General features: G+C 43.9%; 1 protein-coding gene across 2 annotated transcripts in view; it reads right to left on the bottom strand.

The window, feature by feature from the left end:
* The window catches only part of ERBIN (erbb2 interacting protein), a 710,320-nt gene that overhangs the window by 38,438 nt on the left and 649,331 nt on the right, over nt 1-22,551 (bottom strand). For both annotated transcript variants that reach the window (XM_085631853.1, XM_085631862.1), the window contains 3 exons: nt 16,114-16,233; nt 10,788-10,982; nt 10,583-10,675 (listed from right to left, as the gene is read on the bottom strand). In XM_085631853.1, the coding sequence (XP_085487979.1) occupies nt 10,583-10,675; nt 10,788-10,982; nt 16,114-16,233 (408 nt within the window). The remainder of the gene's footprint in view (nt 1-10,582; nt 10,676-10,787; nt 10,983-16,113; nt 16,234-22,551) is intronic.

The following is a 22,551-nucleotide window of genomic DNA, read 5'->3' as shown; positions in this document are numbered from 1 at the left end:
CCTGTTCTAACCACAGTAGGGATATATATATATATATATATATATTTTTTTTTTTAAACATTCGCCAGTATTTTCCATAGAGATGGTATCTGTCTAAACTATCTTATATAACTATTCGTGACTCAAGAGTGCGACTAAAGGAGAGACCCACCCCGAACGAACCATGAGGCACCTAGTTAAATAGTTCTAGGTATTTAATTTTGTCTGCTCGCTTCATTTTGAGCGCTGCATTGTTATAAGATATGCCCAAGACAAACCTTATATATGGCACCAAAGGCTAGAGTTAGTCTTCTAACCCTAATCACTTGTCTGTTGTTAATTAGTTTGTGTCATATTGTGCTACATATTTTAAACATTTTTGGTAGAAGCGACATCTCTCTGGTTGAATATTGTGCTAAGTTAAGTCAACTGTAACTCCTTGTTCACCTATTTCATGAACAACAACTTTTTGCTGCTTTTTGTATTTATCTCTTAGGTTATCACTAATTATGACACCAGTTGAGAGTTAGGTCCTCTGTTTATATCTAAGCCCACCCTGCACTTACTAATTGCAGTGCAGGGGGCATACACACTGCCCCGACGAATGCCTTAGACCCAAGACTGATTAGAGGCAGAAACATGTTGGCATAATTATTTGTACTGTGATGCATACAGGTCATTACACCTAAGTATGCCTCCTGTATTTACCCCCTGATAATCTTTTAATCAAGTAGGGATACCAACAAATTAAAGGATACTTTAAAAAACCATGGGATAATCCACTAAAGTCATAAACTGGACCTAAATCATTGTCCTGAGAGAAGAAATATCTAAGAACTCCCTCAGAAAAGCCCCATTCTGAGGCAGCGTCCGCCCTGGTAGTAACATCTTACCAGGGTGGGACGAGGTGGCAAATGATGAAGCATGTCACATTATGTGAGTGAGCCATCCTCGTCCAATTCTTGGAATTACCTTGAATTTAGGTAACAAACAACTAGCAGCACATGGAGAACTCATTGGGTCTCTGGGACTAACCTGCTGACTTGCTGTTTAAGCAAACAGCATTTCTCTGAGGGTATCACGCCAATTTGTGTGTTTGTTTAACAAGGTCTGTTCATCCATTTCTGCCGGCCATGTTCTCTTGGACCGTTAACCCGTCAGAGAGAAGCCTTTGGTATGTAGGGTTATGACGGGAATTCAAATTTCTAAGCCCCACGCCCCTGTTATTCATGCCTTAGGGATGTCGACGTGGTGCTTCGGTTCCATCAGTATTGGCCAGAGAATTCCTTACTGTCTCGTAAGCAGCTATCAGTCAAATTGACTACTCTGCTATGTATCATATCCTGTCGCAGGGTTTAGAACGTCAGGGCGCTTGACGTTGCAGGTAGAGTATTTACTCCGGAAATAATTTTCTTTCAACTTTCCAGGTGCACAAAAACGTTTTTTATTTCATACATCAGTGTTCCTGATGTTCCACAATTATGTGTTATTCAATGCCTTAAGGCTTGTGAGAAGGCAACCAGTTCGATCAGATGTGACCCTTTGGGGCAATAATTGATTGCTTGCCTTTGGACTGGTGACCTCTGCCACATTAGCAGGCTAGGTTAAATGGTTGCTAGCAGAAGCTGGGGTGGACGGGTCAGTGTTTGGGGCACATTCAATTTGGGGTGCTGTCACCTTTAAATCCTTTATGTTGGGGTCTCATTTAGAGGACATTCTGAGAGCGGCTGGTTGGTCCTCTGACTTTCAAACGTGTCTTAAGCCTATTGTGAATGTTCCATCTGTGGTGGTGGATCAGCTTTACAGAAGTATAATCAGAGCCTCCGGTCCTGATATAGAATTACAAATTTCCTAGCACTCGCGTCAAGAATTTTCTGTTGTATTAAGGACATGGAGGTGAGGATTATCCCATCTGTTGCAGTGATTGTTTTATCATGATATAAGTATATGTGTTGGTGTTATTCCCGCCCTATGTAATTATTTGTTGATGTATGCAGAGATTATTCCACTCTTTTTCTTGACAGGTTCAGACCAGAAGCGGAGCGGAGTTTCTTCAAGGCTGAAGATCTGCAGTCTGGTTCCTGTTGGCAACGTTCTGAGTGAGGTTTTCTGCAATGGCTGCCTTTTGTCTAGCGTTGGTGTGTTTGAAGGACTGTTGGAGCTTTGTTGCTGGATTCACTGAGATGTACAGAGTTTATTAAGCTGGGTGGACCAAAGAAAGAGGAGGAGTCCTAGTGGATTGTCCATGATATTTGGGTTGGTGGGCCCTAAATGGATGATGGACCTATGGGAAATGTAGTTTTTGTGTTTACTGTGTTTTGGTTGGTTGCTGAAAGTTTTGCAGTAGACAGAAAAGCATAATCCTCACCTCCATGTCCTTAATAGAACTGAAAATTCTTGACGTAAATGCTAGGAAATTTTCCATCCAACTTGCGAGGCCTAGCTTAAGGGCTGGATTTCCCAAGTGGGTGTTTGTAAATGTAACAAAAAGTTGTTTTTTGCATGGGCCGTGGCCAACCGACAAGCAAGATGGCCGCTTTCTAGAGGGGCTACGCTAACCATCTGCCTAATCCCCTAACAATCTAATACTCTATCTGTCCCCAACAGCATCCTGCCTGGAAATCACAGATTGTGGACTAATGGGGATAAAAACAAGCTCTTTATTTCCTGTCTGCGGCATCTACTGAGCGAGGCAGATGCTGCAGCTTGTGTGGCGTGGCGGGGCCGTGACCTCTGTTACTGGATGAGCTGTGGCAGCCGAGCGGCAGATACCGGAAGACGCCGGAGTGAGTGCGGCTTTGCGAGGGCTGCCCTGAGCGGACAGTGACTGCTGCCCCATCTGTGATCTGCACCGCCACCTGTGGGAGGAATGGGGCCCCGGTGAGGCGGTTCACCGCAACACTGCCGACAGACATGGAGGAGCCCACCCGGGTGCATCACTACATAGGTGCGGCAAAGTCACTGACCTGATCGAACCGGGGGCAGGTGGAACAGAGTAGAACTGCAGTGACAAACCCCTGTAGGATATTGTGGTAAAACTTAGGAGCCAGCACTGCAGCCTCCACAGTCTGAGGAGGGATTGCTGAACCGCAGTCTACAAGGGCCCCTAAAGCGGAATACAGAAAGGCCACCCATTGACCCGAGCTGGCCTGAGCAGTAAGTGAGGGGTGAGACACCTACATGGCGATGACCTCCAGTGCGCACGGAGTGCGAGATGCCCTCCAGAGACATGGTGGTGGAATGGCCAATAATACAGGCGTGTTATTGCTCCTCGACTCTGCAGCTTCCTGCTGCGAAGAAGCGCCATACTGAAATCTCTGTTTAGGAGCCTAGCGAAATCTAGTTGTAGTGCTGGGCTGGGCCCTGGAGGACTCTAACGTTGCGGAGGAATGACACCCCCTCTTTTTCTCCTCAGCCGGACGGATACAGGCGCCGCATTTCCAAGTGGGGCCAAAGACAGCCATTAAGGGCATTCTGGATCTATAGGATTTAGGAGCTGGTGGTGTGGGAAGCGCGTGGCAGGAAACCAGACAGGCCGCGTGAAGTGCTTGCGTAAGCCCAGAGGCAGGCGTCGGTGAGTACTCCAGTGGCCCTGCTCCTCTCCTCTCCCCCACTTTTTTATGGGGGGCGGGGGGGGGGGGGGGGGACTACGACACACCTCTGACAGGCACACTGACCACGACGGGCAGCAGGGTTAGACAGGGCACTTATCAGACCAAACTCAATAAATATACAGTCTCCAAAATGGTGGCTGCACTGGAGGGAGCCTGAGACCAGCAATCACTACTGTTCAATTGTCCCCTGGAGGGGAACCACAGATGCTCCATGGTATTGGGGCCGCAATCCAAGGCGTGTGCACGTCCCTGGAAGCCAGAATTTATTCAGTCACGTCTGAGGTATTTCTGGTGAGAGCCGACATCCCTTTACTGTTGCCCTTAAGGAGGACACAGCAGCTTAACCCCTTCAGTGCCCGCCCCTTTCCCCGCCCAGTGCCGGCCGTTGCATTAGCGGGCGGGGTCTATGACGAGCTGGACTCGTCATGGGCACAGCGCCACCGCGGCCCATGACGAGTCCAGCTCGTCATGGGCACTGAAGGGGTTAAAAAAGGCTCAGGTCGGCGAGCTACGTGCTACAGCCTAAACGTTGGTGGCTCGCCTGGGGGATTACGAAGGCAGATCGCAGCTTAATGATGTCTGCATAATAGGGGTCCCGGAGCGTGCGGGGGGGTTTGCAGAGGACCTGTTCATGGAAGAACTCATTCTAGAAAAAGTGCATCCCCAATGCCTTCCCAAATACTTTTTGGTGGAGTGGACCCATCAGGTCCCTGGTGTGTGACCTAGCCAGGGAGGCCCACCTCGTCCAATAATAGCCTGCATTTTCAACTATCACAGACGGCCCATAGTGCTCCTGCATTGACCTACGAGAATGCCACCATAACCTTTTTCCAGACTTTACACTCAAGGACCAAAAACAACGTCACAGCTTTCTATAGGTCAAGAGGGCCATGAGGGACAGAGAGAAAAAATGCTCTTCCTGATGGAACAGAGTGGAAGCTGAAGGGAAAACCAGGTACTTCATGACACCTGAAGACGCCTGGGAATGGCTCAATGGCGAACAGTGAGTGGCACCCGGCATGAAGCACAGCTGGAAAGACGACAGCAACCTTACCCAGCAGCTATGCAGGCGGCAGAGGAAGACGGTCAGGAGTAGGATGACTCCCCCCGAAGTCCGGCTTCTTCACAATTGCACTCTACATCCAGTGTCCCCCAAAGTAACAGCTCCTGGAGTGGCCTGCCCCGGGGATACTGGGGAGGCTCCAGCTGACAGCAGTCGAGCGAGCTGTTCAGGCCTGGACCAATATGCTCAGAGGCTGGGCCTGCCCTGGGCGATACCACCAGGAGTAGGGATTTGTCAGTGCCTGCAACCCAGGGACACAGTAGGGACTAACGCACCACTGGTAAACTTTTTCCTTCCATTTTGTGGGGATGGATGGTCGGCGATTGGGAAACGCCACAGCTATCTTTAGTTAAACATGTTGGGTTGGGGCGACAGGAGCTCTGTAGAGTTGGAGGGGCAGGCAGTTTTGGGTCTGCAAGGCAGGAAGTGGGGGGATCCTTAGGTATTGTTTTAATATTGTTATTTGTGGCCCTGGTGGGAAGCGGGGAGGTAGGGCAGGCCGATATGTTTGAGGGTTTGCCCTCAGAGCGATTAGAATAAGTATTATTCCCGTTTGTCTCTACTTTCTCACTACGTAGGGGATCAAAGGAGCATAAGCATACACAATTAACCCTGAACAGTCCATCCATTGTGCACTGCCCATGGGCTGTGGGTGTGAGTACCTGGAGGCAAAAAATGGGCGTTTCCTCTTGTAGCAAACAGATTGATTGTGGCTGTCCCCCATTTCTATAAGGAATAATGAAACACTTGGGAGTTCCTCTGTCACTCATGTACTCACTGATACATACTTCTTTGAAGGTTTTCACAGTAACTATCCATCCCTGGTAAATGCTCAGCTAGGAGCAAGATACGTTGCAGACTGGCTCAATGCCATATTGATTGCACCATTGCAGACAGAAGAGGAGAGAACGTGTCTCCTTGTTTTTGGATGGAATATATCGTATTGTCTGTTCTCACTAGATGTGCCTTGTTGAAGATCAGGTATGTAAAACTCTGAGTGCTCATTGTACTGCTGTCCGCTCTAAGAAAATGGTATGCATTTTCTGCTATTGCTACGTGCAGGTACCTTACACAGTCAGGGTATCTATATGTGCTCCTTATCATGCAAGTGAGGCGTCTGTGGTAATGGTCACCTGCAATTGAGGGTCAGCAAACAATTCCCAAGTAATTTGAGATTGTGGTGAACCGTGGACTCTACCAATACTAGTTCTTCCCATTGACCACCCCCCTCCCTTGTGACCACTGTCTTGACAGACATTCCTGTATTGGACATGTGCAGTCAAGCATGCAGCACTATTCAAACGCACCATGCCATCATCCTCAAAAAATGTAATGATCATTTTCACTGTGGTGTTTGATGACGAAGAAGCAGCCACTGGAATGCCTTTACTTTCTCCTAGCTGGGATAGGCTTTGGCTATTTACCATGTTTAATTCTGCCCCTACACAGGGTTACATCTGTTACTTACCTAGTAACTAACTTTTTGTAGGTTGCAGGGCTGTAGATTCACATGGACTGCAGATTCTTGCCATTAAGTGTTAGAAGCAGACATTTGAAGTTGTTTTTCTTTGAAGTATAAAAGTTTAAGTTGTGAGGTACCTTATTATCCCTCCCAGAAATCCACAAAGACTCCACCTCAGATTGTGACTCCAAGTGATTGCGGGCAGAGATATTCTGGAATGTTTGGGGCGGTCATCTTGAAATGTACCGATAGTCTGTAAACAGTTTAGGGGCCTGAGGTGAAGGATAAGCAGCAGAGTTCCATCTGCAGCCTATCTAGATTGTGTGGGATAAGGAAGTATATTCCTTCCTCACTTCAGTTCTTACAGTTTGAATTTAAATGAGGAAGTTTTAGTAGAAGAAACAAACATTGGCAAAGCCAATAGGTTGCACCTATGCGAGCTATTGCCTTTGCCAATGTTTTAGCAATGTTGCATAGCAGCACGGCTACTTTATAGCCTGGCTGAAAGTTTTCAAATAAAAAGCACTATGATGTGTCCAGTGCAGGTCGTGTTACTGCTTTTTTAAAATTTGCTGTTGGGAGGCATCTCAGATGCGGAGGGAAGGTGTAGAACCTTCTCGACCTAACCACCAGTTAGCAATTTTTTAAAAGCGCTATAAGCTCAGTTAGCGTAGCCACATCATAGCTTTTAATAAAATAAATAAAATAAAAAATGACCGGCCATACTGCACAGCAGCCTGTATGATGTGCAACATGGCTAAAACATTGACAAAGACACTTCCGTTCTGTTTCACACCGATTCTGAATGGGAATAAGGCTCAAAGTCAATAATGCGCATGCTTTGCAACTGAATTGTGTTTTTACTTTTTTTTTAAGAATTGACACTGTCGACAAGCACAGAATATTTTGAACACACATAGGATAGTGCACATTTTCATAAACTGCTCCTGTGTTTGGTAATAGCCAATGGAGGGCTGTTGACAAATGGCAGGCAAATGAAGTGGTATTTAAGTATGTAATAATTATTCGAGTTATTAGTTTAAATTAGATAGAAATTCACATTTTAAGACAGAACAAGATTAAAGGGCTACAGTATGAACATGAACAACTCAGATGAAAATGAGTCATTGGAAAATAATATGTCATAGTGATCTACTGGACATTTAGAACTGTTGCTGCAGTAGCTGTGACGAAAGAGAGAAACGTGCTTACGAAATAAATAATAAACGATTGAGAGGAAAATAAAACTAAATTGAAAGTATATGCAGTAAAACACTCTAAGTAGAAATATTTAAAGATGATATAGCTTGGAATTGCTCTCCTAAGCCATCATTTCGGGAACACTGCACTTCCGAAAGCCTGGCCACGTTAGAGGCATCAGAATACCAATGGTTAAATCACATAACACTACAAGTGGTGCTTATGTGCGTTAAAGTGCTATTTAGCACCAAATACCGTTTTGTGAAGGTGTGCTATTTAGGAAAGGTTTTTAGCACACACAATGTTGTTTTGCCACATCAAAATCATTGTTCGTGTGTACCAACATGGGCGCAACACTCACAATGTTTGTTGCTGTGAAAAAAAAAGTACTGACTATGCAAAAGGAAGTGGATTAAAACGGGTCTATTTTTTTCAGATTACATAGATCAAAGTGGTGTTGGTGTAAATTACCACCGAAATCTGCACATTTTAACAAGTTATATCAACATTTGCATCTACCTGTCCATGGCATATGTGCAAACTAAGCAATCCAGAAATGTTTGTGCGACGTTATGAGTTTGTTATCGGATCTGTTACTAAGGTTATCTCATGCTTCATTTTTTTTTATAGCAGACCTATGTAATATGGTGCTGAATATTTATCATCCAGGCAGTCCATGTAATTCGAGCCTAAATTTTTTTTTTTCTAAGAAAGTGTTTATGTATTATGACAAAAATGCTGACTACATGTGTGTTCGGTTTATTTAAAAAGGTACGCAAAATTGGGAAGCACTATAATACGGTACAAAAGGTGCACATGTGCGCTTAAGTGCCACGAGAGAAACTGGAATCAGAACAAGTCAAATTATCCACACTCTGAGGAGATTTCAACAGGGTAGGAGAGATGGGTAGCCCAGACTCCAGGTCAGGCTCTGCTGCACTCATTAAGGTGCTGTATCGGTAAATACATTTGGAAGCAGATAAGATATGTTGTACAAATAAGCATCCATTCCAAAGGAGAAAAGGGCTTCTTTGGAGTGTGTAAGCATCGAAAAACTACTACAAATGGCAAGAGGTATAACAAGTTGGACAGAGGAAGAACAAAAGAAATAGTAACTCAATAACAGCTCAATCAGCAGATGGATAGCAATCAAGCTGAAGCAATCGGTACTTGGTCCATGCTCCAGCTTTAAGAAGAAAAAGTGAAGCCAACAGATGTTGGCCAATAGAAGCTAGCAAATAAGAGTGACAATGAAGACAAAACATGGTAATCTAAAGGGCAGGTTTCAACCCCCTTGTTCTAAACAATATCTCTCACAAGCAAGAGCCCATGCGCTGTAGCATGCGAGGCCTAGAAAGGACGAATTGTGTGAAGTAACAACGTAAAAAACTGTTAATACGATCTTATTATTCACAAAGAAATTAAAAATAAGTGTTTAGGATTTAGCGCAGGGGTCAAAGTTTAAAGCACCCCAAGTGGACTCGGATTTATTTAAGTCATTCTTGGTTGATCTTTTCATAAGGTCTTACACCCAAAATCTTTCTAGTTTTTTTTTTTGCATTAGAAAATGTATAGACTTTTTAGGTGTGAATGACAAAGTAGCCACGTAAGTCAAAAGCGGGTGGCATCCCAGAGGACAATAATGATCAAGGCACCAAAACATTGTTATATGTCTTGATGGGAGTCTCCTAGTATTTTGCAGATTGACCTAGTGATGCCTAAAACTTGCTCCAAGTATGCTCGTTTGCAAATGATGTCCTTTCTCTCTGATTTCCACAAGGTGCGCCAAACACTTCCGTCAGTGTGTCACACTACTGGAGATTTTACAACTTCCTTATCACCAAACACTTCTCAGTTCAGTAGAGAATACCAACATACTGATCCCTTTACTACCCAAAACCTTATACTCCGTTTCACCCATGGCAACAAGTGCAGCAAAGTAATGGAACAGTCAACACATCACAGAAACCCATCCTCTTATGACAATGTCATCAAGATCAATGCATTCTGAGTGGTGTATCATTCCGCTTAAGGATTGGCAAGTTCAAAGCAACCTCTTGAGCACTGACCAAGTTAACAGCAAAGCTTGGCTTTAAATATGGTAATATACCATACAAGTGACATCTTGGAATGTACTTCAAACTTGACAAATTCTCCAAGTTCAGAATGAATTTTGTAAACAATGAGAATGAACACCATCTGCAAGTCAACCCTGATGTGGAACCCCCAAAGATTTAAATCAGGATTGCTACATTGCAAGAACAAAACTGCCAACACTGTCATACTGGGTCTCAAAAGGGGCTGCGGCACCAATTGTTTTGAGTAATTCCAAAATCTCATCATGGTAGCACTAGCTCATATATGACATCTAGCATAGCCTGAAACATGAGCCCTTGGTTACTCATGGAGGACAAGATATCCTCTTCAACGAAGGCCATTAGAGAAAGATTTGTGTATTACCTCAGCACTACCCAAGCTCAATCCATTGTAGGTACTTATCTCTGCGCTCAATGCTCTCAGAGATGCAAACAACTTGTTCCACTGAATGTACATTGAAATACAGTATTACAAAACAATTTACTTTGCACATAGTTTTTTTTAAAATTTCTTTTGAACAGCTCGAAAAGGCATGCACTGAAGCATACGTTTAATGATGACAAACAGAAGCATTGTATGTTTAATTGATCTTGTGACACAAAATCTAACTCATTAAGAAGCAATGCCCTATGTCATGAGCAGGAATTTAGAAAACTACAACAGATGGGCATACAAAAGGAGCAAACATTCTATATCACTGAACCACCTCTGCATAACTCAACTTATATTCTACTGAACACAGAAAGAAACAGAAGCAGGAAGCATCCACATCTTCACAGATGGCTGTTTTTTTAAGTCATTCTTCAGAATTTCAGTAATTCTTCTGTCACCTCGATAATGCACAACTTGGATAATTCTTTTAAAAGAGTCTGTGAGCAGCAAACAGCCTACTTAACAGCTCAGAGACAGACATTGGCCAGTTGATAAAGATACCTAATCTGCAAACATATGGGTAAGTGCAGCATGTAGAGGTCAAGAAGCAACATTAAGCAGTAACGTTCATGTAAACCAGTATATATGGTCCAAGTGTTTCTAGGCACCAGTTGTGAGAGGCAACAACCCAACTAGGATACACCTCTGAGAACGAATGAGACTGAACAGAAACCTTTTTTTACATATGGCAATCACCTTAAGAATCCAACCAAATGACCCAGATATAGTACTTACATCATCACCAGGTCTAAATGGGTTCCCTCTGCCTCCAACTCCTCCAGATATACTAAATCCAAGCTCTGGATCCTTTTCAATTCGCACACACATCTGCAGATGTAAAAAAGCAGCATTGCGAGATAATCAGTGGATGTACTATTAAAAGCGTATTTCCGTTTGGCACAGGATGTCGAAGATCTCTGAAATGGCAGTTAGTACTTACCTCTTGGCCCTGTCTTAGGGGACCTTGTGCCTGTGAGTATGCAGGCTGGTGTGCAACTTTTAACATCAGATAATCAATAAGTTGCTCTCGAGAGGGATGTCTTGCCATTGTTGCCTGAGGAGGAGGAGGGTGACCTTGACCATAGTTCCCCTGAGGTCTAGAAAGCTGACACATTTGCCCATTAGTTAGCGGTACCTAAACAGATCAAATGGTATATGTAATCATTAAATATATTTAACAAAATTTGGAGCTGTGTTTTATAGAAGCTTATCTAAGATTACAGTACAGCTTTAGAGGAAAGGGTTGAGCAAGTGCAGCAGGTTCCATTACCGAAAGAGGTGAGGATCATGGGAATGGGATGTGGAAAGGCTAGCGAAAAAGAAAACACCCTGTTCGTTGCAGAGGTAATAGTTGCAAATGCTTAAATGCTATAGTATGCAAAATCAATGTGATGTAATTCTCTGTCATAACAAGGATCCAGTTGACAGTAATGGGGCCAGTCCCAAACTATCCTGTAGCTTCATCTCAAAACAAATCACACAAATAGTAAACACAGTAAAACAGCGAAAAAATATATTTTAAAAATACGTGTTTACTTAGGCATATACCATGGAGTAAAGAACATCTACCACTGTAATTTTCAATCAGTACTTGTTTAATAACTACTACTAAAGGAAAGCAATAATCGTAGTTTTCCTGGGACCTGGCACCGGTGCTGTAATAGTGCAATAGGACAATGAGAAATTTAGATTGAGAAGGAAGGCTTCATGGAACCATACAGTGATAAGTACTTTATGAACATACGGGGGAGAAGGACCCCAAATGCCTCTGTTGTCTTTAAATGGTTTGATTCTAGCTGTTCAGTGCACTTTGAAAAGAGAAAGCATTCAACAAATGCTTCTCAAAATTAACGCATTTTCAATTGCCAGGGTGCCAAGTTAACAAATGGAAGAATAAATGAATTGTGAAACATTTAGCACGCACTGCCCAGAGTATTCTTGGTGTGTATCACCTATGAAACCAAGCGGAAATCTGTTCCAAGGATTTTTTAAAATAAAGACAAAGTAGGCATGTGTCTAAAATCCATGGGTCAGGTCACATAAACATGCACCCAGGACTACAAGCGAGCTGTCGCTTCGGTATAAATTTGACACCTGGTATAGACAGCATATGCTGGTCCCAGTATCTTGATTTTTTTTAACTGGATCGTGATTCCCTCCCACAGATAGCCAGATTGTTGGTACGTTTTAGGTCTCGCCTAGGCAGCATATGCACAGTCTCTTTGAGACATGCTCTATCTACAATATAGGCTTTGAGCACAGCCCATCTTTTTAATTGGTTCGTCTTACTGTCCTTTGTAAATTACGGCTTTTGATTGGTGAAATAGCTTACTAGTTCCTCCTTTTGGACTTTTGTAACCTCCCATACAGACTGCCCCATTACATATGATCTTACGATACTTTCGGAGCACTCTTTTTTTGGTTGGCCTGCCTCTGCTTGTGTTAAGTGTTGTGTTTTGTTTACTTCGTGTGTTCTTGGCCGCCTCATTGGCCAGGCTTACCCTTGTTACCTAAACCGGGAGCCGCGCTTCAGGTTTCAGCACGGCGCCTACTTTCATGCAATGCTGCCGCTTCGTGTGGCCAGGCGCTTTTAGTGCATGGCGTAAACGTTTTATCGACACGGTCTCATGCATAATTTTTCAGCACAGCGCCTGCTATTATGCAATGCGGTCACTTCGGGGAGTCTAGTGCTTTTCATTTTTACTGCAAGGTAAAACTTTTATCTACACCGGCGCTGCGCTTCATTTTTCAGCATGGAGCCCACTTTCATGCAATGTGAACTCTTCGGGAGGCCACGCGCTTTTCTTTTTCACAGCACGGCAAAAAGCCAATAATTATATGCGTTTCTTTCTCCTCCTGTTGCATTCTACTGGTTTACAAAAGCTTCTGGAAGTGAAGTCTTTTAAACATGACTGCCACCAAAAGCTGGTATCCAGCTGTCAAAAGCAGGGTGCTACAGGACTGCTTCGTTAGAAGTATGAGCAGACCAGCGTGGACGAATTCAGAAGCACTGCATCTGCTCTGATCCGTACTAAAGTGCTTCTTTCAACAAGGTGTGGAAGCTCAATATGCACATGTGCAAGCATACTGGCGAGGTAAGAGTGGGCTTGTTTTATTTTGCAACCACATGGGGGATTTTTAGTTTATTAACACACAGGTTACCATGAATGCCTCAGCTTAGCTTTTCGGAATGCTATGTCTTTTGTTTTTCTGAATCAAATGTGCTCCACTGACTGCATTTGTATTTCGGCAACACACACAACATTCACAGCTTTTTGTCCGTCTGTTGAGGGCGACCTGTAAATGCTTAAGAATCTGACACCTAGAAGCATTTCCCTGTGAAAATCAAGAAAAAACACAGGACTGTGAAAGAACTGTCCTAGTGAAAGACATAAAACCAGCCGCCAAAGGCGTTCATTGCAACAAAGCTGACACAGGATCCAGACTGGATTCATTGCTTAATATAGCTTTTCTGGGGTTCTCAAAACCAAATTGCTGCAAGCAGGCCCTGTGGTGTTTGTAACTCCCATAGCCAGTTCTGTTTTTTTATTTTTTCTGCCAAGATCAGTTAGCATTATAAGACTCGTAATTTAGATCTTAGGATTGTAAGTGTGGACCTAAATAGTCTAACATGTGAAGTGCTTCCAATGTAAAAACACAAGACTATCTCAGTGTCTGGAGTGATGTGACTCGCTTTAGAGGTACAACTCGTGCACAGCAGAGAACTGTAAGCCGTCAGGTTAAATAATGACCTCAACGGCTCTTACATTTCTGCCCCCGGTCCCAAGTTCCCCTGTGTGCCCTGCATATGACCACCAGAAATGGTCACACAGCTGGAATGGCTGCAGTTTCAGAGATGGTGACAATGGATACAAATTTTGTTTTCATCCAAACGGAAATGCCACATTTGGTGATAATGTAGTGTTTTGTTGCCAGTCTAAGGCCGTGTTTGTTTAATTAAAAGGTCTCTCCATTGGCTCCTATTCATCTACTCCTTGTCGTGTCGAAGTTGCTTCAGTATAACAGTTCTTCCGCACCTCAGAATTTAACCAAATCATGTAACTAATATGTGCATCCGCACGCACACACTCTTTTCCAATTAAACCACCTTCCCCAGTCACATCCGGTTTGCTGTCTGTAATCGGTCTCCATAGGCATTAAGTGCCACGCGTACCCTTCTAGGTCGTGCTGCTCCTGCTTCAATAAAACATGTTCTCAGAAACTCATTCTAGGTATTAGAACAAAGGATGCCCCCAGGGGCGTAGCTTGCTCATTGAGATTGGGGAGTGTGAGCTTCAGATTTTCAAACAATCAATGTGGCATATTATAGTAAAACACATTATACAACAAGCAGGTTCACAGATAAGGGTTAAGGTGCAGTAGAAATGTAAGGAATGCAGATTCGGCAGGAGCACTAAGTGAGAGAAAACACATGCACAATGCAATCCTATAATGTGCTTATTAGTGTCAAAGCTTCCACTTTAAAAAACAGTAGATGTTGTAGCACCCAGGATAATGTGCTGCATGGCTAAGTACTTTTAAGGTTCCAAAGGAAAGACCTATTGGCCATGCCAATGCTTGTTAAATATGAATGCGATTAGTTTGAATAAAATACTACTACGGACTGGTCACCGATGTAGAGTGTATGAGGCTTAGGTCGCACAATCTATTTTCCCACAAGTTTGAGATCAGATGTGCTGCTGCATCCTGGACTCCTTGTGCAGGTAGGATTTGGCCACAGACCAAGCCGTTATATGGGCTGTTGCAGTAATCTAAGCAAGAGTTTACTGCTGCACTGATAACAGCTCTGTAGTTAATCAATGGAGTACGAAGAGTCTCGACTTCAGTGACCAGCACAGCACCCATGCCAAAAATATCCCATTCACCTCCCTTGAGCAAGTGTATATGGTATTTAATTTTCATGACCCTATGTGCATTCTAATATATATAACATAACGATAACTAATAAAAGAAAATACAAAAAAATTTAAAGAGAAGGCAGAGGTGTGAAATAAGACTGTTAGTTCAAAAAATGGCAATCCAACATGCCCCCGATGAATCCGATGTGCTGGATGCACAACAGGGATGGAACTTTCATAAAAAGGAATGAGATGTGTTTGAACGCTCACCAGAAACTTGTAGTTTTATTGGGAAAGCATTGGGCAGTTCACAATCACTCATCGCTCTACTGGACAAGAAGTGCGTGAATTCAGCTCTTGCAGAGACAGCATGTCATTTGTGTAGAGGGAAAGAACGGTCTGTTTGCACTCTCTGGATTGAAGATTAAGCTAGCTCACGAACAGTGCAAACACGTTTGGGTCAACAAAAACATAGAAGGAAGCAGTGAGCTAAATCTGAGCTTGCTATGTCCACCCTAATTTGATACTGTAAATCTCCTAACGATGGCTCATACATGCTTCAATATACTTATGTGATTGGCAATCATAATCTCAATGGGCATAGCACAAATAGGCCCAATAATAAAGCCTCCACAAACATGTGATGCAGAATGGGGAAATAGCGACTATGTGAAATTTGTCTCCAATGCTACCACAGAACGAACATCATAGACTCTCCAACTCTAAGCCGAATGCAATCAAAGCTTGTTGCATGACGTGCATTGAAGTAGTGAAATTGTGCACCTACCAACATGGTGTTCCAATAAATATAACCCTTTTCCTCATCAGCAACCCATACACATTCCTAATGTGAGCTACCATTGTCCAGGCAGGCGTAGGCAAGTAGCCTACATATTGATCTCCTTCACAGATACATCAAAGCTGTACTTCAATCGCTTACTCTGGCACCAAAACATACATAAATTCACAGCTCTTTGTATCACACACAAAGCGCTACATAGCAAGCGCCCTACTTACCTCCAACGTCTGGTCAGCAGATTCCATGCTATCAAATAGCTAAGATCTTCAAACGCCTTGATCCCTGTAGTAGTTGTACCCAACCCCAAATCCAAATGGCATTGCCCTAGAACACGAATATTTGGTGCTATGGCTTCAATTCTGTGGAACTTCCTCCCAACAGAAAGACGAAAAACAATCTGACCTTCCTCAAAAGAAAACCCGTCTGCTGACAATTTTGCCACTTACTGAACCACCAATCTCTCCTCTATTCCACTGATGCTTCATCTCCTTACCTCTCTATCGCCCATCTTCCAATCTAGCCTAATTTTGTAAAGGCTTCAGGACTGCAGAAGGTTGCATTAAATGTACATCAAATAAATGGAATACTTTACTTTTATAAATATTCACCTTTTTCATACTCTCTGAAGGCCCGTCCTTGAGGCTGAGTGTAGCAGTGGAGTATGTCTGCGGTCCTGATAGAAACACATCATCCTGGCATGGCTCTCCAGTGCTGCCTGCCTGGGGATGCTTAAGGATGGAATAAAAAACAGCATTACACACAAGAGTTGATAACTATATTTTTTTTAAGCTACTCATTTTAACATGTGAAATTGGGACACAGTTTATATAGTTTTGTTACCCTTTTTCACTTTTTTGGTGAGCCAGACATGTATAGGATTTCCTGGACAGATACTGCGCATCCTGACTCATTAATGCCTGTAGAGCAAGCGTGCACATATGATACTTTGGAAATCGCTTGCAGAGATACTTAAAATCATCAAAGTCAAAACATAAGTTATGTCTGGCTGCAGTGCAATCATTGGCATTCTTGGCAAGCATTGTTAATTCTATGCAAGATTACCCAGTATCTGTATCCGGGCTGCTTCTAACTGAAGCAATGTCCCCCACTGCTTAGTTCTGATCCACAAGTACATTTTAGGCTTCTTGAACACTTCCAAATAAAATTATTCAATCAGGACACCCACTTTTCATTAATTCGATTTGAAACCAAGTTGCATTGTGGTCTCTCCAGATTTCCTTACAACGTGCTGTGAAGTCAGTTAGATCTGAAGAACTAGGACGACCTATTTACTAAAAGTACTTTTATTTCCTCAGTATCGCTATACTATATTTGGAAGATAAACAACGATCATTGGTTTTGAGCCATTTATGGGATGGCACACTACCTGCTTTTGAAACAAAAACCTAAGGAATCTCCTAACATTTTAAGAGTGGAAACACTGCGCTTGCACCCGTCAAGAATCCATAGGATCTCCTATTCTTCTTTCGTTGTGGAAACACAGTCATCACAGCTATAATTTAATCAGATAAATACCTTTAGAAGAGCAGTGTCCAGCGCAGTTGTGGGTTAACCAGATTCATGCTGGATTCTTAGGTTAACCTCTGACAACGTGAATGAGCTACGCTTAGAACCCTTGCATGTAAATTCAGCTTTAGGGGACATTGTGAAAATCGAACATGTATTTGAAACACTGGACGTCCCTTTGGGCCACCTGATCCAAGTACCTGACAGCAGAAAAATTCCTATCAGATCTAGTTACAGCGTGAAAGAAAATCATTTAGTCTTTTCTTAGTTCTGTTGTCTCTCTGTGCACTAATAGGTTCAGTCCACCAATGTAATCTGTTTTGATGCACACAATGCTACCATTAGTTACAACTAATAATCTTTAAAGTCATATGAGCTTCTAGGGTTTGATTCATTTGGCGTTTGAAACCACTTGGGGTTATTCAGAGCAAGCTCCTTGGGAAAATTCAGGGTTTGCCAAGAGTATTTAGGACTAAGAGCATTTGTCACAGGGTTTTGTTTCAGTGCTTTTTTTCTTATTTCTACAAATTACCTCCCAACAATAAAGTACTTGAAACAAAGCTTCATAAGTAGCTATGTAGAAGGATAATTACATGTACGCGAGAGAAGAACGTGTTCTCATTCATTGACAAATCTCAATGCAAGTCAAAAACAAACGATTTCAGGCATGTTGATAACTCCTGTGACGATCTCTTGACTGTATTTACACCCACAGTGATATTCAGTTACGTAAAGTTTGTGTTGCTGCCTCTTCCGACCATGACCACCTTCTGCCTGGGCAAGCGTACTCACCTATATCTTTGTCCAGGGTACGCCCAGCAGGTACCGGGGCCAGGCAGGGCTTTAAGTAGGGGGGGGGCAAGGCCTATTCAAGTAGGGGCGTGGTCTAAATCAAGATAACTAGCATTGTGTGCTTAAGAAAATCCACTCCAATTATCCTACCTTCGGAAAACACTCCCCTAAAAGGATTTCCCTTCCTCCTACGACGCGGCTCACCTAGCATGACGTCTCAACTTCTCAGTCAATGAGGAAAATGAGCATGCGCACATAGATGTGCATGCTCTCACTGCAGTCCAATAAAAAAAAAAAAAAAAAAAGAAAACAGACTACCTTTGCGAGGCCCAAAAATAGAGCCCGATAGAGACCAGTTTCGAGGCCCCCTGAAAATAACTGCCGGTGCTCAGGCCCAGACAGACCCGGCCCACTTAAAGCCCTGGGGCCAGGGTACTAACAAAGGCTGAAGCCACTGGACTGCCACTGTGCCCCAGGACCTCAGTCTTTAGGAGGCACTGACGATGCAGCTACTTGTGTGGCATTTATTCACTCCCTTGCTCTTTGCCTGCTGGACATGGCTGTATAAGGAGCCCCAGTGGATAAAAGAGATGCAGGGTGCTAGCATAGGATGTGGCTGAAGGCCTTGCAAATCTAAATGGTTAGACACTAAATGAAGTAACTTTGTCCTGTGCCAGAATATAATGAACTACACTCACCAAGATGCCTAGAGGTAATGACGCTGAGACGTGAAGTCAGCGTGCTCCCACTACCTTCCCACAATTTAAAAGGCTCCCTCGAGCCGCCTTGAGCTGACGAGCTTGGGAGCGCCTGCATGCCCTGAGAGGAATTGTGCCTGAGTAAATTAAGCGGCAGCATGTCCAGCAACCTATGATATTTTCCCTACTGATGACGGAGAAATCCAGAAACACGTGTCTAGGGATACGCTACGAAAGTTATGGAATTGAGCCAAGAAAAAATTTTGAACTTTGTCCTGTGCCAGAATATAATGAACTACACTCACCAAGATGCCTAGAGGTAATGACGCTGAGACGTGAAGTCAGCGTGCTCCCACTACCTTCCCACAATTTAAAAGGCTCCCTCGAGCCGCCTTGAGCTGACGAGCTTGGGAGCGCCTGCATGCCCTGAGAGGAATTGTGCCTGAGTAAATTAAGCGGCAGCATGTCCAGCAACCTATGATATTTTCCCTACTGATGACGGAGAAATCCAGAAACACGTGTCTAGGGATACGCTACGAAAGTTATGGAATTGAGCCAAGAAAAAATTTTGAACTTTGTCCTGTGCCAGAATATAATGAACTACACTCACCAAGATGCCTAGAGGTAATGACGCTGAGACGTGAAGTCAGCGTGCTCCCACTACCTTCCCACAATTTAAAAGGCTCCCTCGAGCCGCCTTGAGCTGACGAGCTTGGGAGCGCCTGCATGCCCTGAGAGGAATTGTGCCTGAGTAAATTAAGCGGCAGCATGTCCAGCAACCTATGATATTTTCCCTACTGATGACGGAGAAATCCAGAAACACGTGTCTAGGGATACGCTACGAAAGTTATGGAATTGAGCCAAGAAAAAATTTTGAACTTTGTCCTGTGCCAGAATATAATGAACTACACTCACCAAGATGCCTAGAGGTAATGACGCTGAGACGTGAAGTCAGCGTGCTCCCACTACCTTCCCACTAAATGAAGTAAAGCCATTAAATAGCTGGATGATTTAACTGGTATCTTCCATGTGTTTTCTTTAACACACAGTCATCTTTTTTGGTATATGCATTTGTAAGTCAATTTTTTGTACTTTTTTCCTGTCTCGTGTTTAGGTAAAAAGCAGATTTTTTTGTGTCTTTGTATTCCAAGCCCTCTTTCCCTTTTCCCATAAAATTTTGAAATAAATAATTGAGGATATATATTTAATACACTCAAAGCGTAAGAATTCACATCAATTCATGAGAAATATTTAACCCTAGGAATAATTTCTGCTCTATCAATGTCATAGAAAACGTATGACAATGCAAAACAGTCGTCAATTACACTATCTATATGTTCAGTGATAAGGAGTCCTATATAATAGTATATCAACGTGCTAGCATGCTGCACCACATGTAGGTAACAGCTGTCACCATAGGCACTGTACAGAAGACATATGCTGCAGAAGCACGGCTGTCAAGAGAGAATACAGGCTGAAGAGGTGCCATCATACAGAATACCTTCAGAGCGAAGTAACTTATTACCTCTCAAGCATTAAAATGATGCTTGGTAAAAGTGTGAGATGGACCGAGCAGCAGTGTTCCACATATCTAGAAGAGGGACATTACATAAAAAGTCTACTGTGGCACCCTTTTAACGTGTGGAATGTGCTTTTTGCAGCACAGGTTGAGTGTATTTGGCTTTAATATAGCAGGTTTGAAGACATTTAACTATCCACCAAGAAATGTCAGCTTTTGAAACAGCACACCCCTTGTGGGGTTTAGAAAAGGATATAAAAAGTGGACAGAACTTTCTGAATGGTTTATTTCTGTCAATATAATACATGAGTGCACTTTTAACTTCCAGAGTGTGAAGCTCCCTTTCAGCTACCGGCTGTGGGTTAAAATTGGACAGCTTAATAGTGTGGTTGATGTGAAATGATGAGTCAACTTTAAGCAGAAATGTAAGGTTAGTATGAAGAACTATACTATTTTTATGTACCTGAATAATTGTTTCTGTATTGTAAGACCTTGAAGCTCACAAATACATCTTGAGTGAGATAACTGCTATGAGTAAGGCCCGCTTTCAAGACAAGAATTTTAAAACACACAAGTGAAAAGATCGAAAAGAGGAACTATAGGTCATATGAGGACCACATTCAGGACGATACAGGTGCAGGAGGAAGCGGCTCCTCAGCAATGGCAGAGGAGAGTCGCCCACTGGCTCAGAGACAGCAGCTGGAAAGTAAAACAACATTTTATTAACATTTTATTTTTCAGCTGCTGGCTGAACCAGCGTGTGTAGGGAGGGGTGAGGCCGGGCTTTGGCAGATTGGGCGGAGTGATGTGCACAGCTAAGTGCGCATGTCAATTTGGCCGGCCGTCTTAGATACAGTTAGTTTTCTCCAACCTAGCTGTGTTGCACAGCTGGGCTGGAGAAACAGCACAGACTCTCTCAGCCTGAGCGAGCATTAAACCAGGCCAATCCTCGCACTGCTCTCATGCTAGGTAATACAGCATGATAGCAGCGCGGAGATTCAATGGGGAGTCTCTGATGCTGTCCCAGGGACAGGGACAATGTGTCCTCTGACCTTTCTGCCACAGAGTGACTCACATGTCTGGGCCTCTGAGCAGCCAGAGAGGTATCTGAGGAGAGCAGTAAAAATTCAAAAAATGAGGGAAACATTCAGTATTTTTCTTGCGGACTTGCTTGGCTCACGGGTGGGGAGAGGGGGGTGTTTAATAATAGCGTGTCACTAAGAAACTGGCTTAATTTAAATAAAGAGACTTCAATCATTGTTTCAGTGGTGTGTGAATGTACACAACTGTTTTTTTATGACCCGCAGCCTCTATTAGCCAATTCTATCCACATTGCCGGCCAAACATAGGAGTGCTACAAATCCATAGACATGACAGCTATGCGCTACACTGATGACCTAACCGCATAGCCTGTAGTGCCCCGGGACATGGCGATAGCGCTGCGAGGTCTCAGCAGCGGCATCGGAACACTATGCAAGTGACACATTTTATGAAACCACTGGCTAGTACCCTCCCCTCCCCACTCTTACAGATGCATACAATCACCCATGCGCCCCCAAGACACACAAAACAACAGTTCTGTATGGTTCTTATGTGCTAATAATAATGATATGTTTATTTGTCACACTTTGAAATCTGGTCTGTTTTGCGCACTCTACCATCCCCCCTCCGGGGGCTTGAGTTGTATCTAGAAGTGACACACTCACACTATGAACATTTTAGACTGAGGGGGCACGTACAGATGTCCTGGGAGGGGCGTGTGATCAGCCTCACAGCCCAGGGAGGGAAAGGGCAGAAGGGGTGGGTCCTGTCTGGACCAATGAGGGGGCGGGGTCCTGGTGTAATTTAATGCCGTGGATTCTCTGGCTTTAGAGGCAGCTACGGAAAGATGTGCCTGTACCCTGGGAACGACGAATGTTTATGTGATGAAGAGGAGGTTGGGGCGCCGCATTCTGACCCTTCTCAGAGACGTGTCTCTGTGTCCACTGCCTTGGTCCGTGGACACGGAGCCCGTAGGGCGGCCCCTGTGTCAGAGGCTGGTGTGCCTGTGCAGAGGTAGCCTTGGGACAGGTAGCGCCCTGGGCGCCAAAAATATTGGCACTCCTCCCACCTGGTGTCAGTGTGTTGGAAAAATAAGAGAGGGGTGGGAGAGAAGGTGAGGGCTTAGAGAACAGGAGGGCTATGAGAAGAAAAACAGACCGTGTAGGCACGGTGCCAGTGTTAAATAGCCTTTTCTCTGCAGCCAGGTCAGTGTGAGACTGCTGCAGGCAGCTCGTGCGCCCCTCTGAAGGCCGGCGCCCTGGGCATGGGCCCAGCGAGCTCACTCTAAAGGCCGGCCCTGTGCGTGTGAATACAAGGTCATGTTCACGAGCACAGCCCCTGGCCGTGGTCTGTCTACCTGGTTCAGTGCCCTTTACACTACATGCACACTGAACAGAACTGCCTGGCACCGTGGGGGCGATTCACAAGCCCTTTTATGAGTACCTGAAGCCGTACGCTTGCAATCACCT

Source organism: Triturus cristatus, chromosome 2_1, assembly GCF_964204655.1.
Source record: "Triturus cristatus chromosome 2_1, aTriCri1.1, whole genome shotgun sequence".
NCBI classification, from domain to species: domain Eukaryota; kingdom Metazoa; phylum Chordata; class Amphibia; order Caudata; family Salamandridae; genus Triturus; species Triturus cristatus.
Note: the sequence above shows the minus strand (reverse complement) of the source record. Positions and strands in the feature narration are given on the sequence as shown.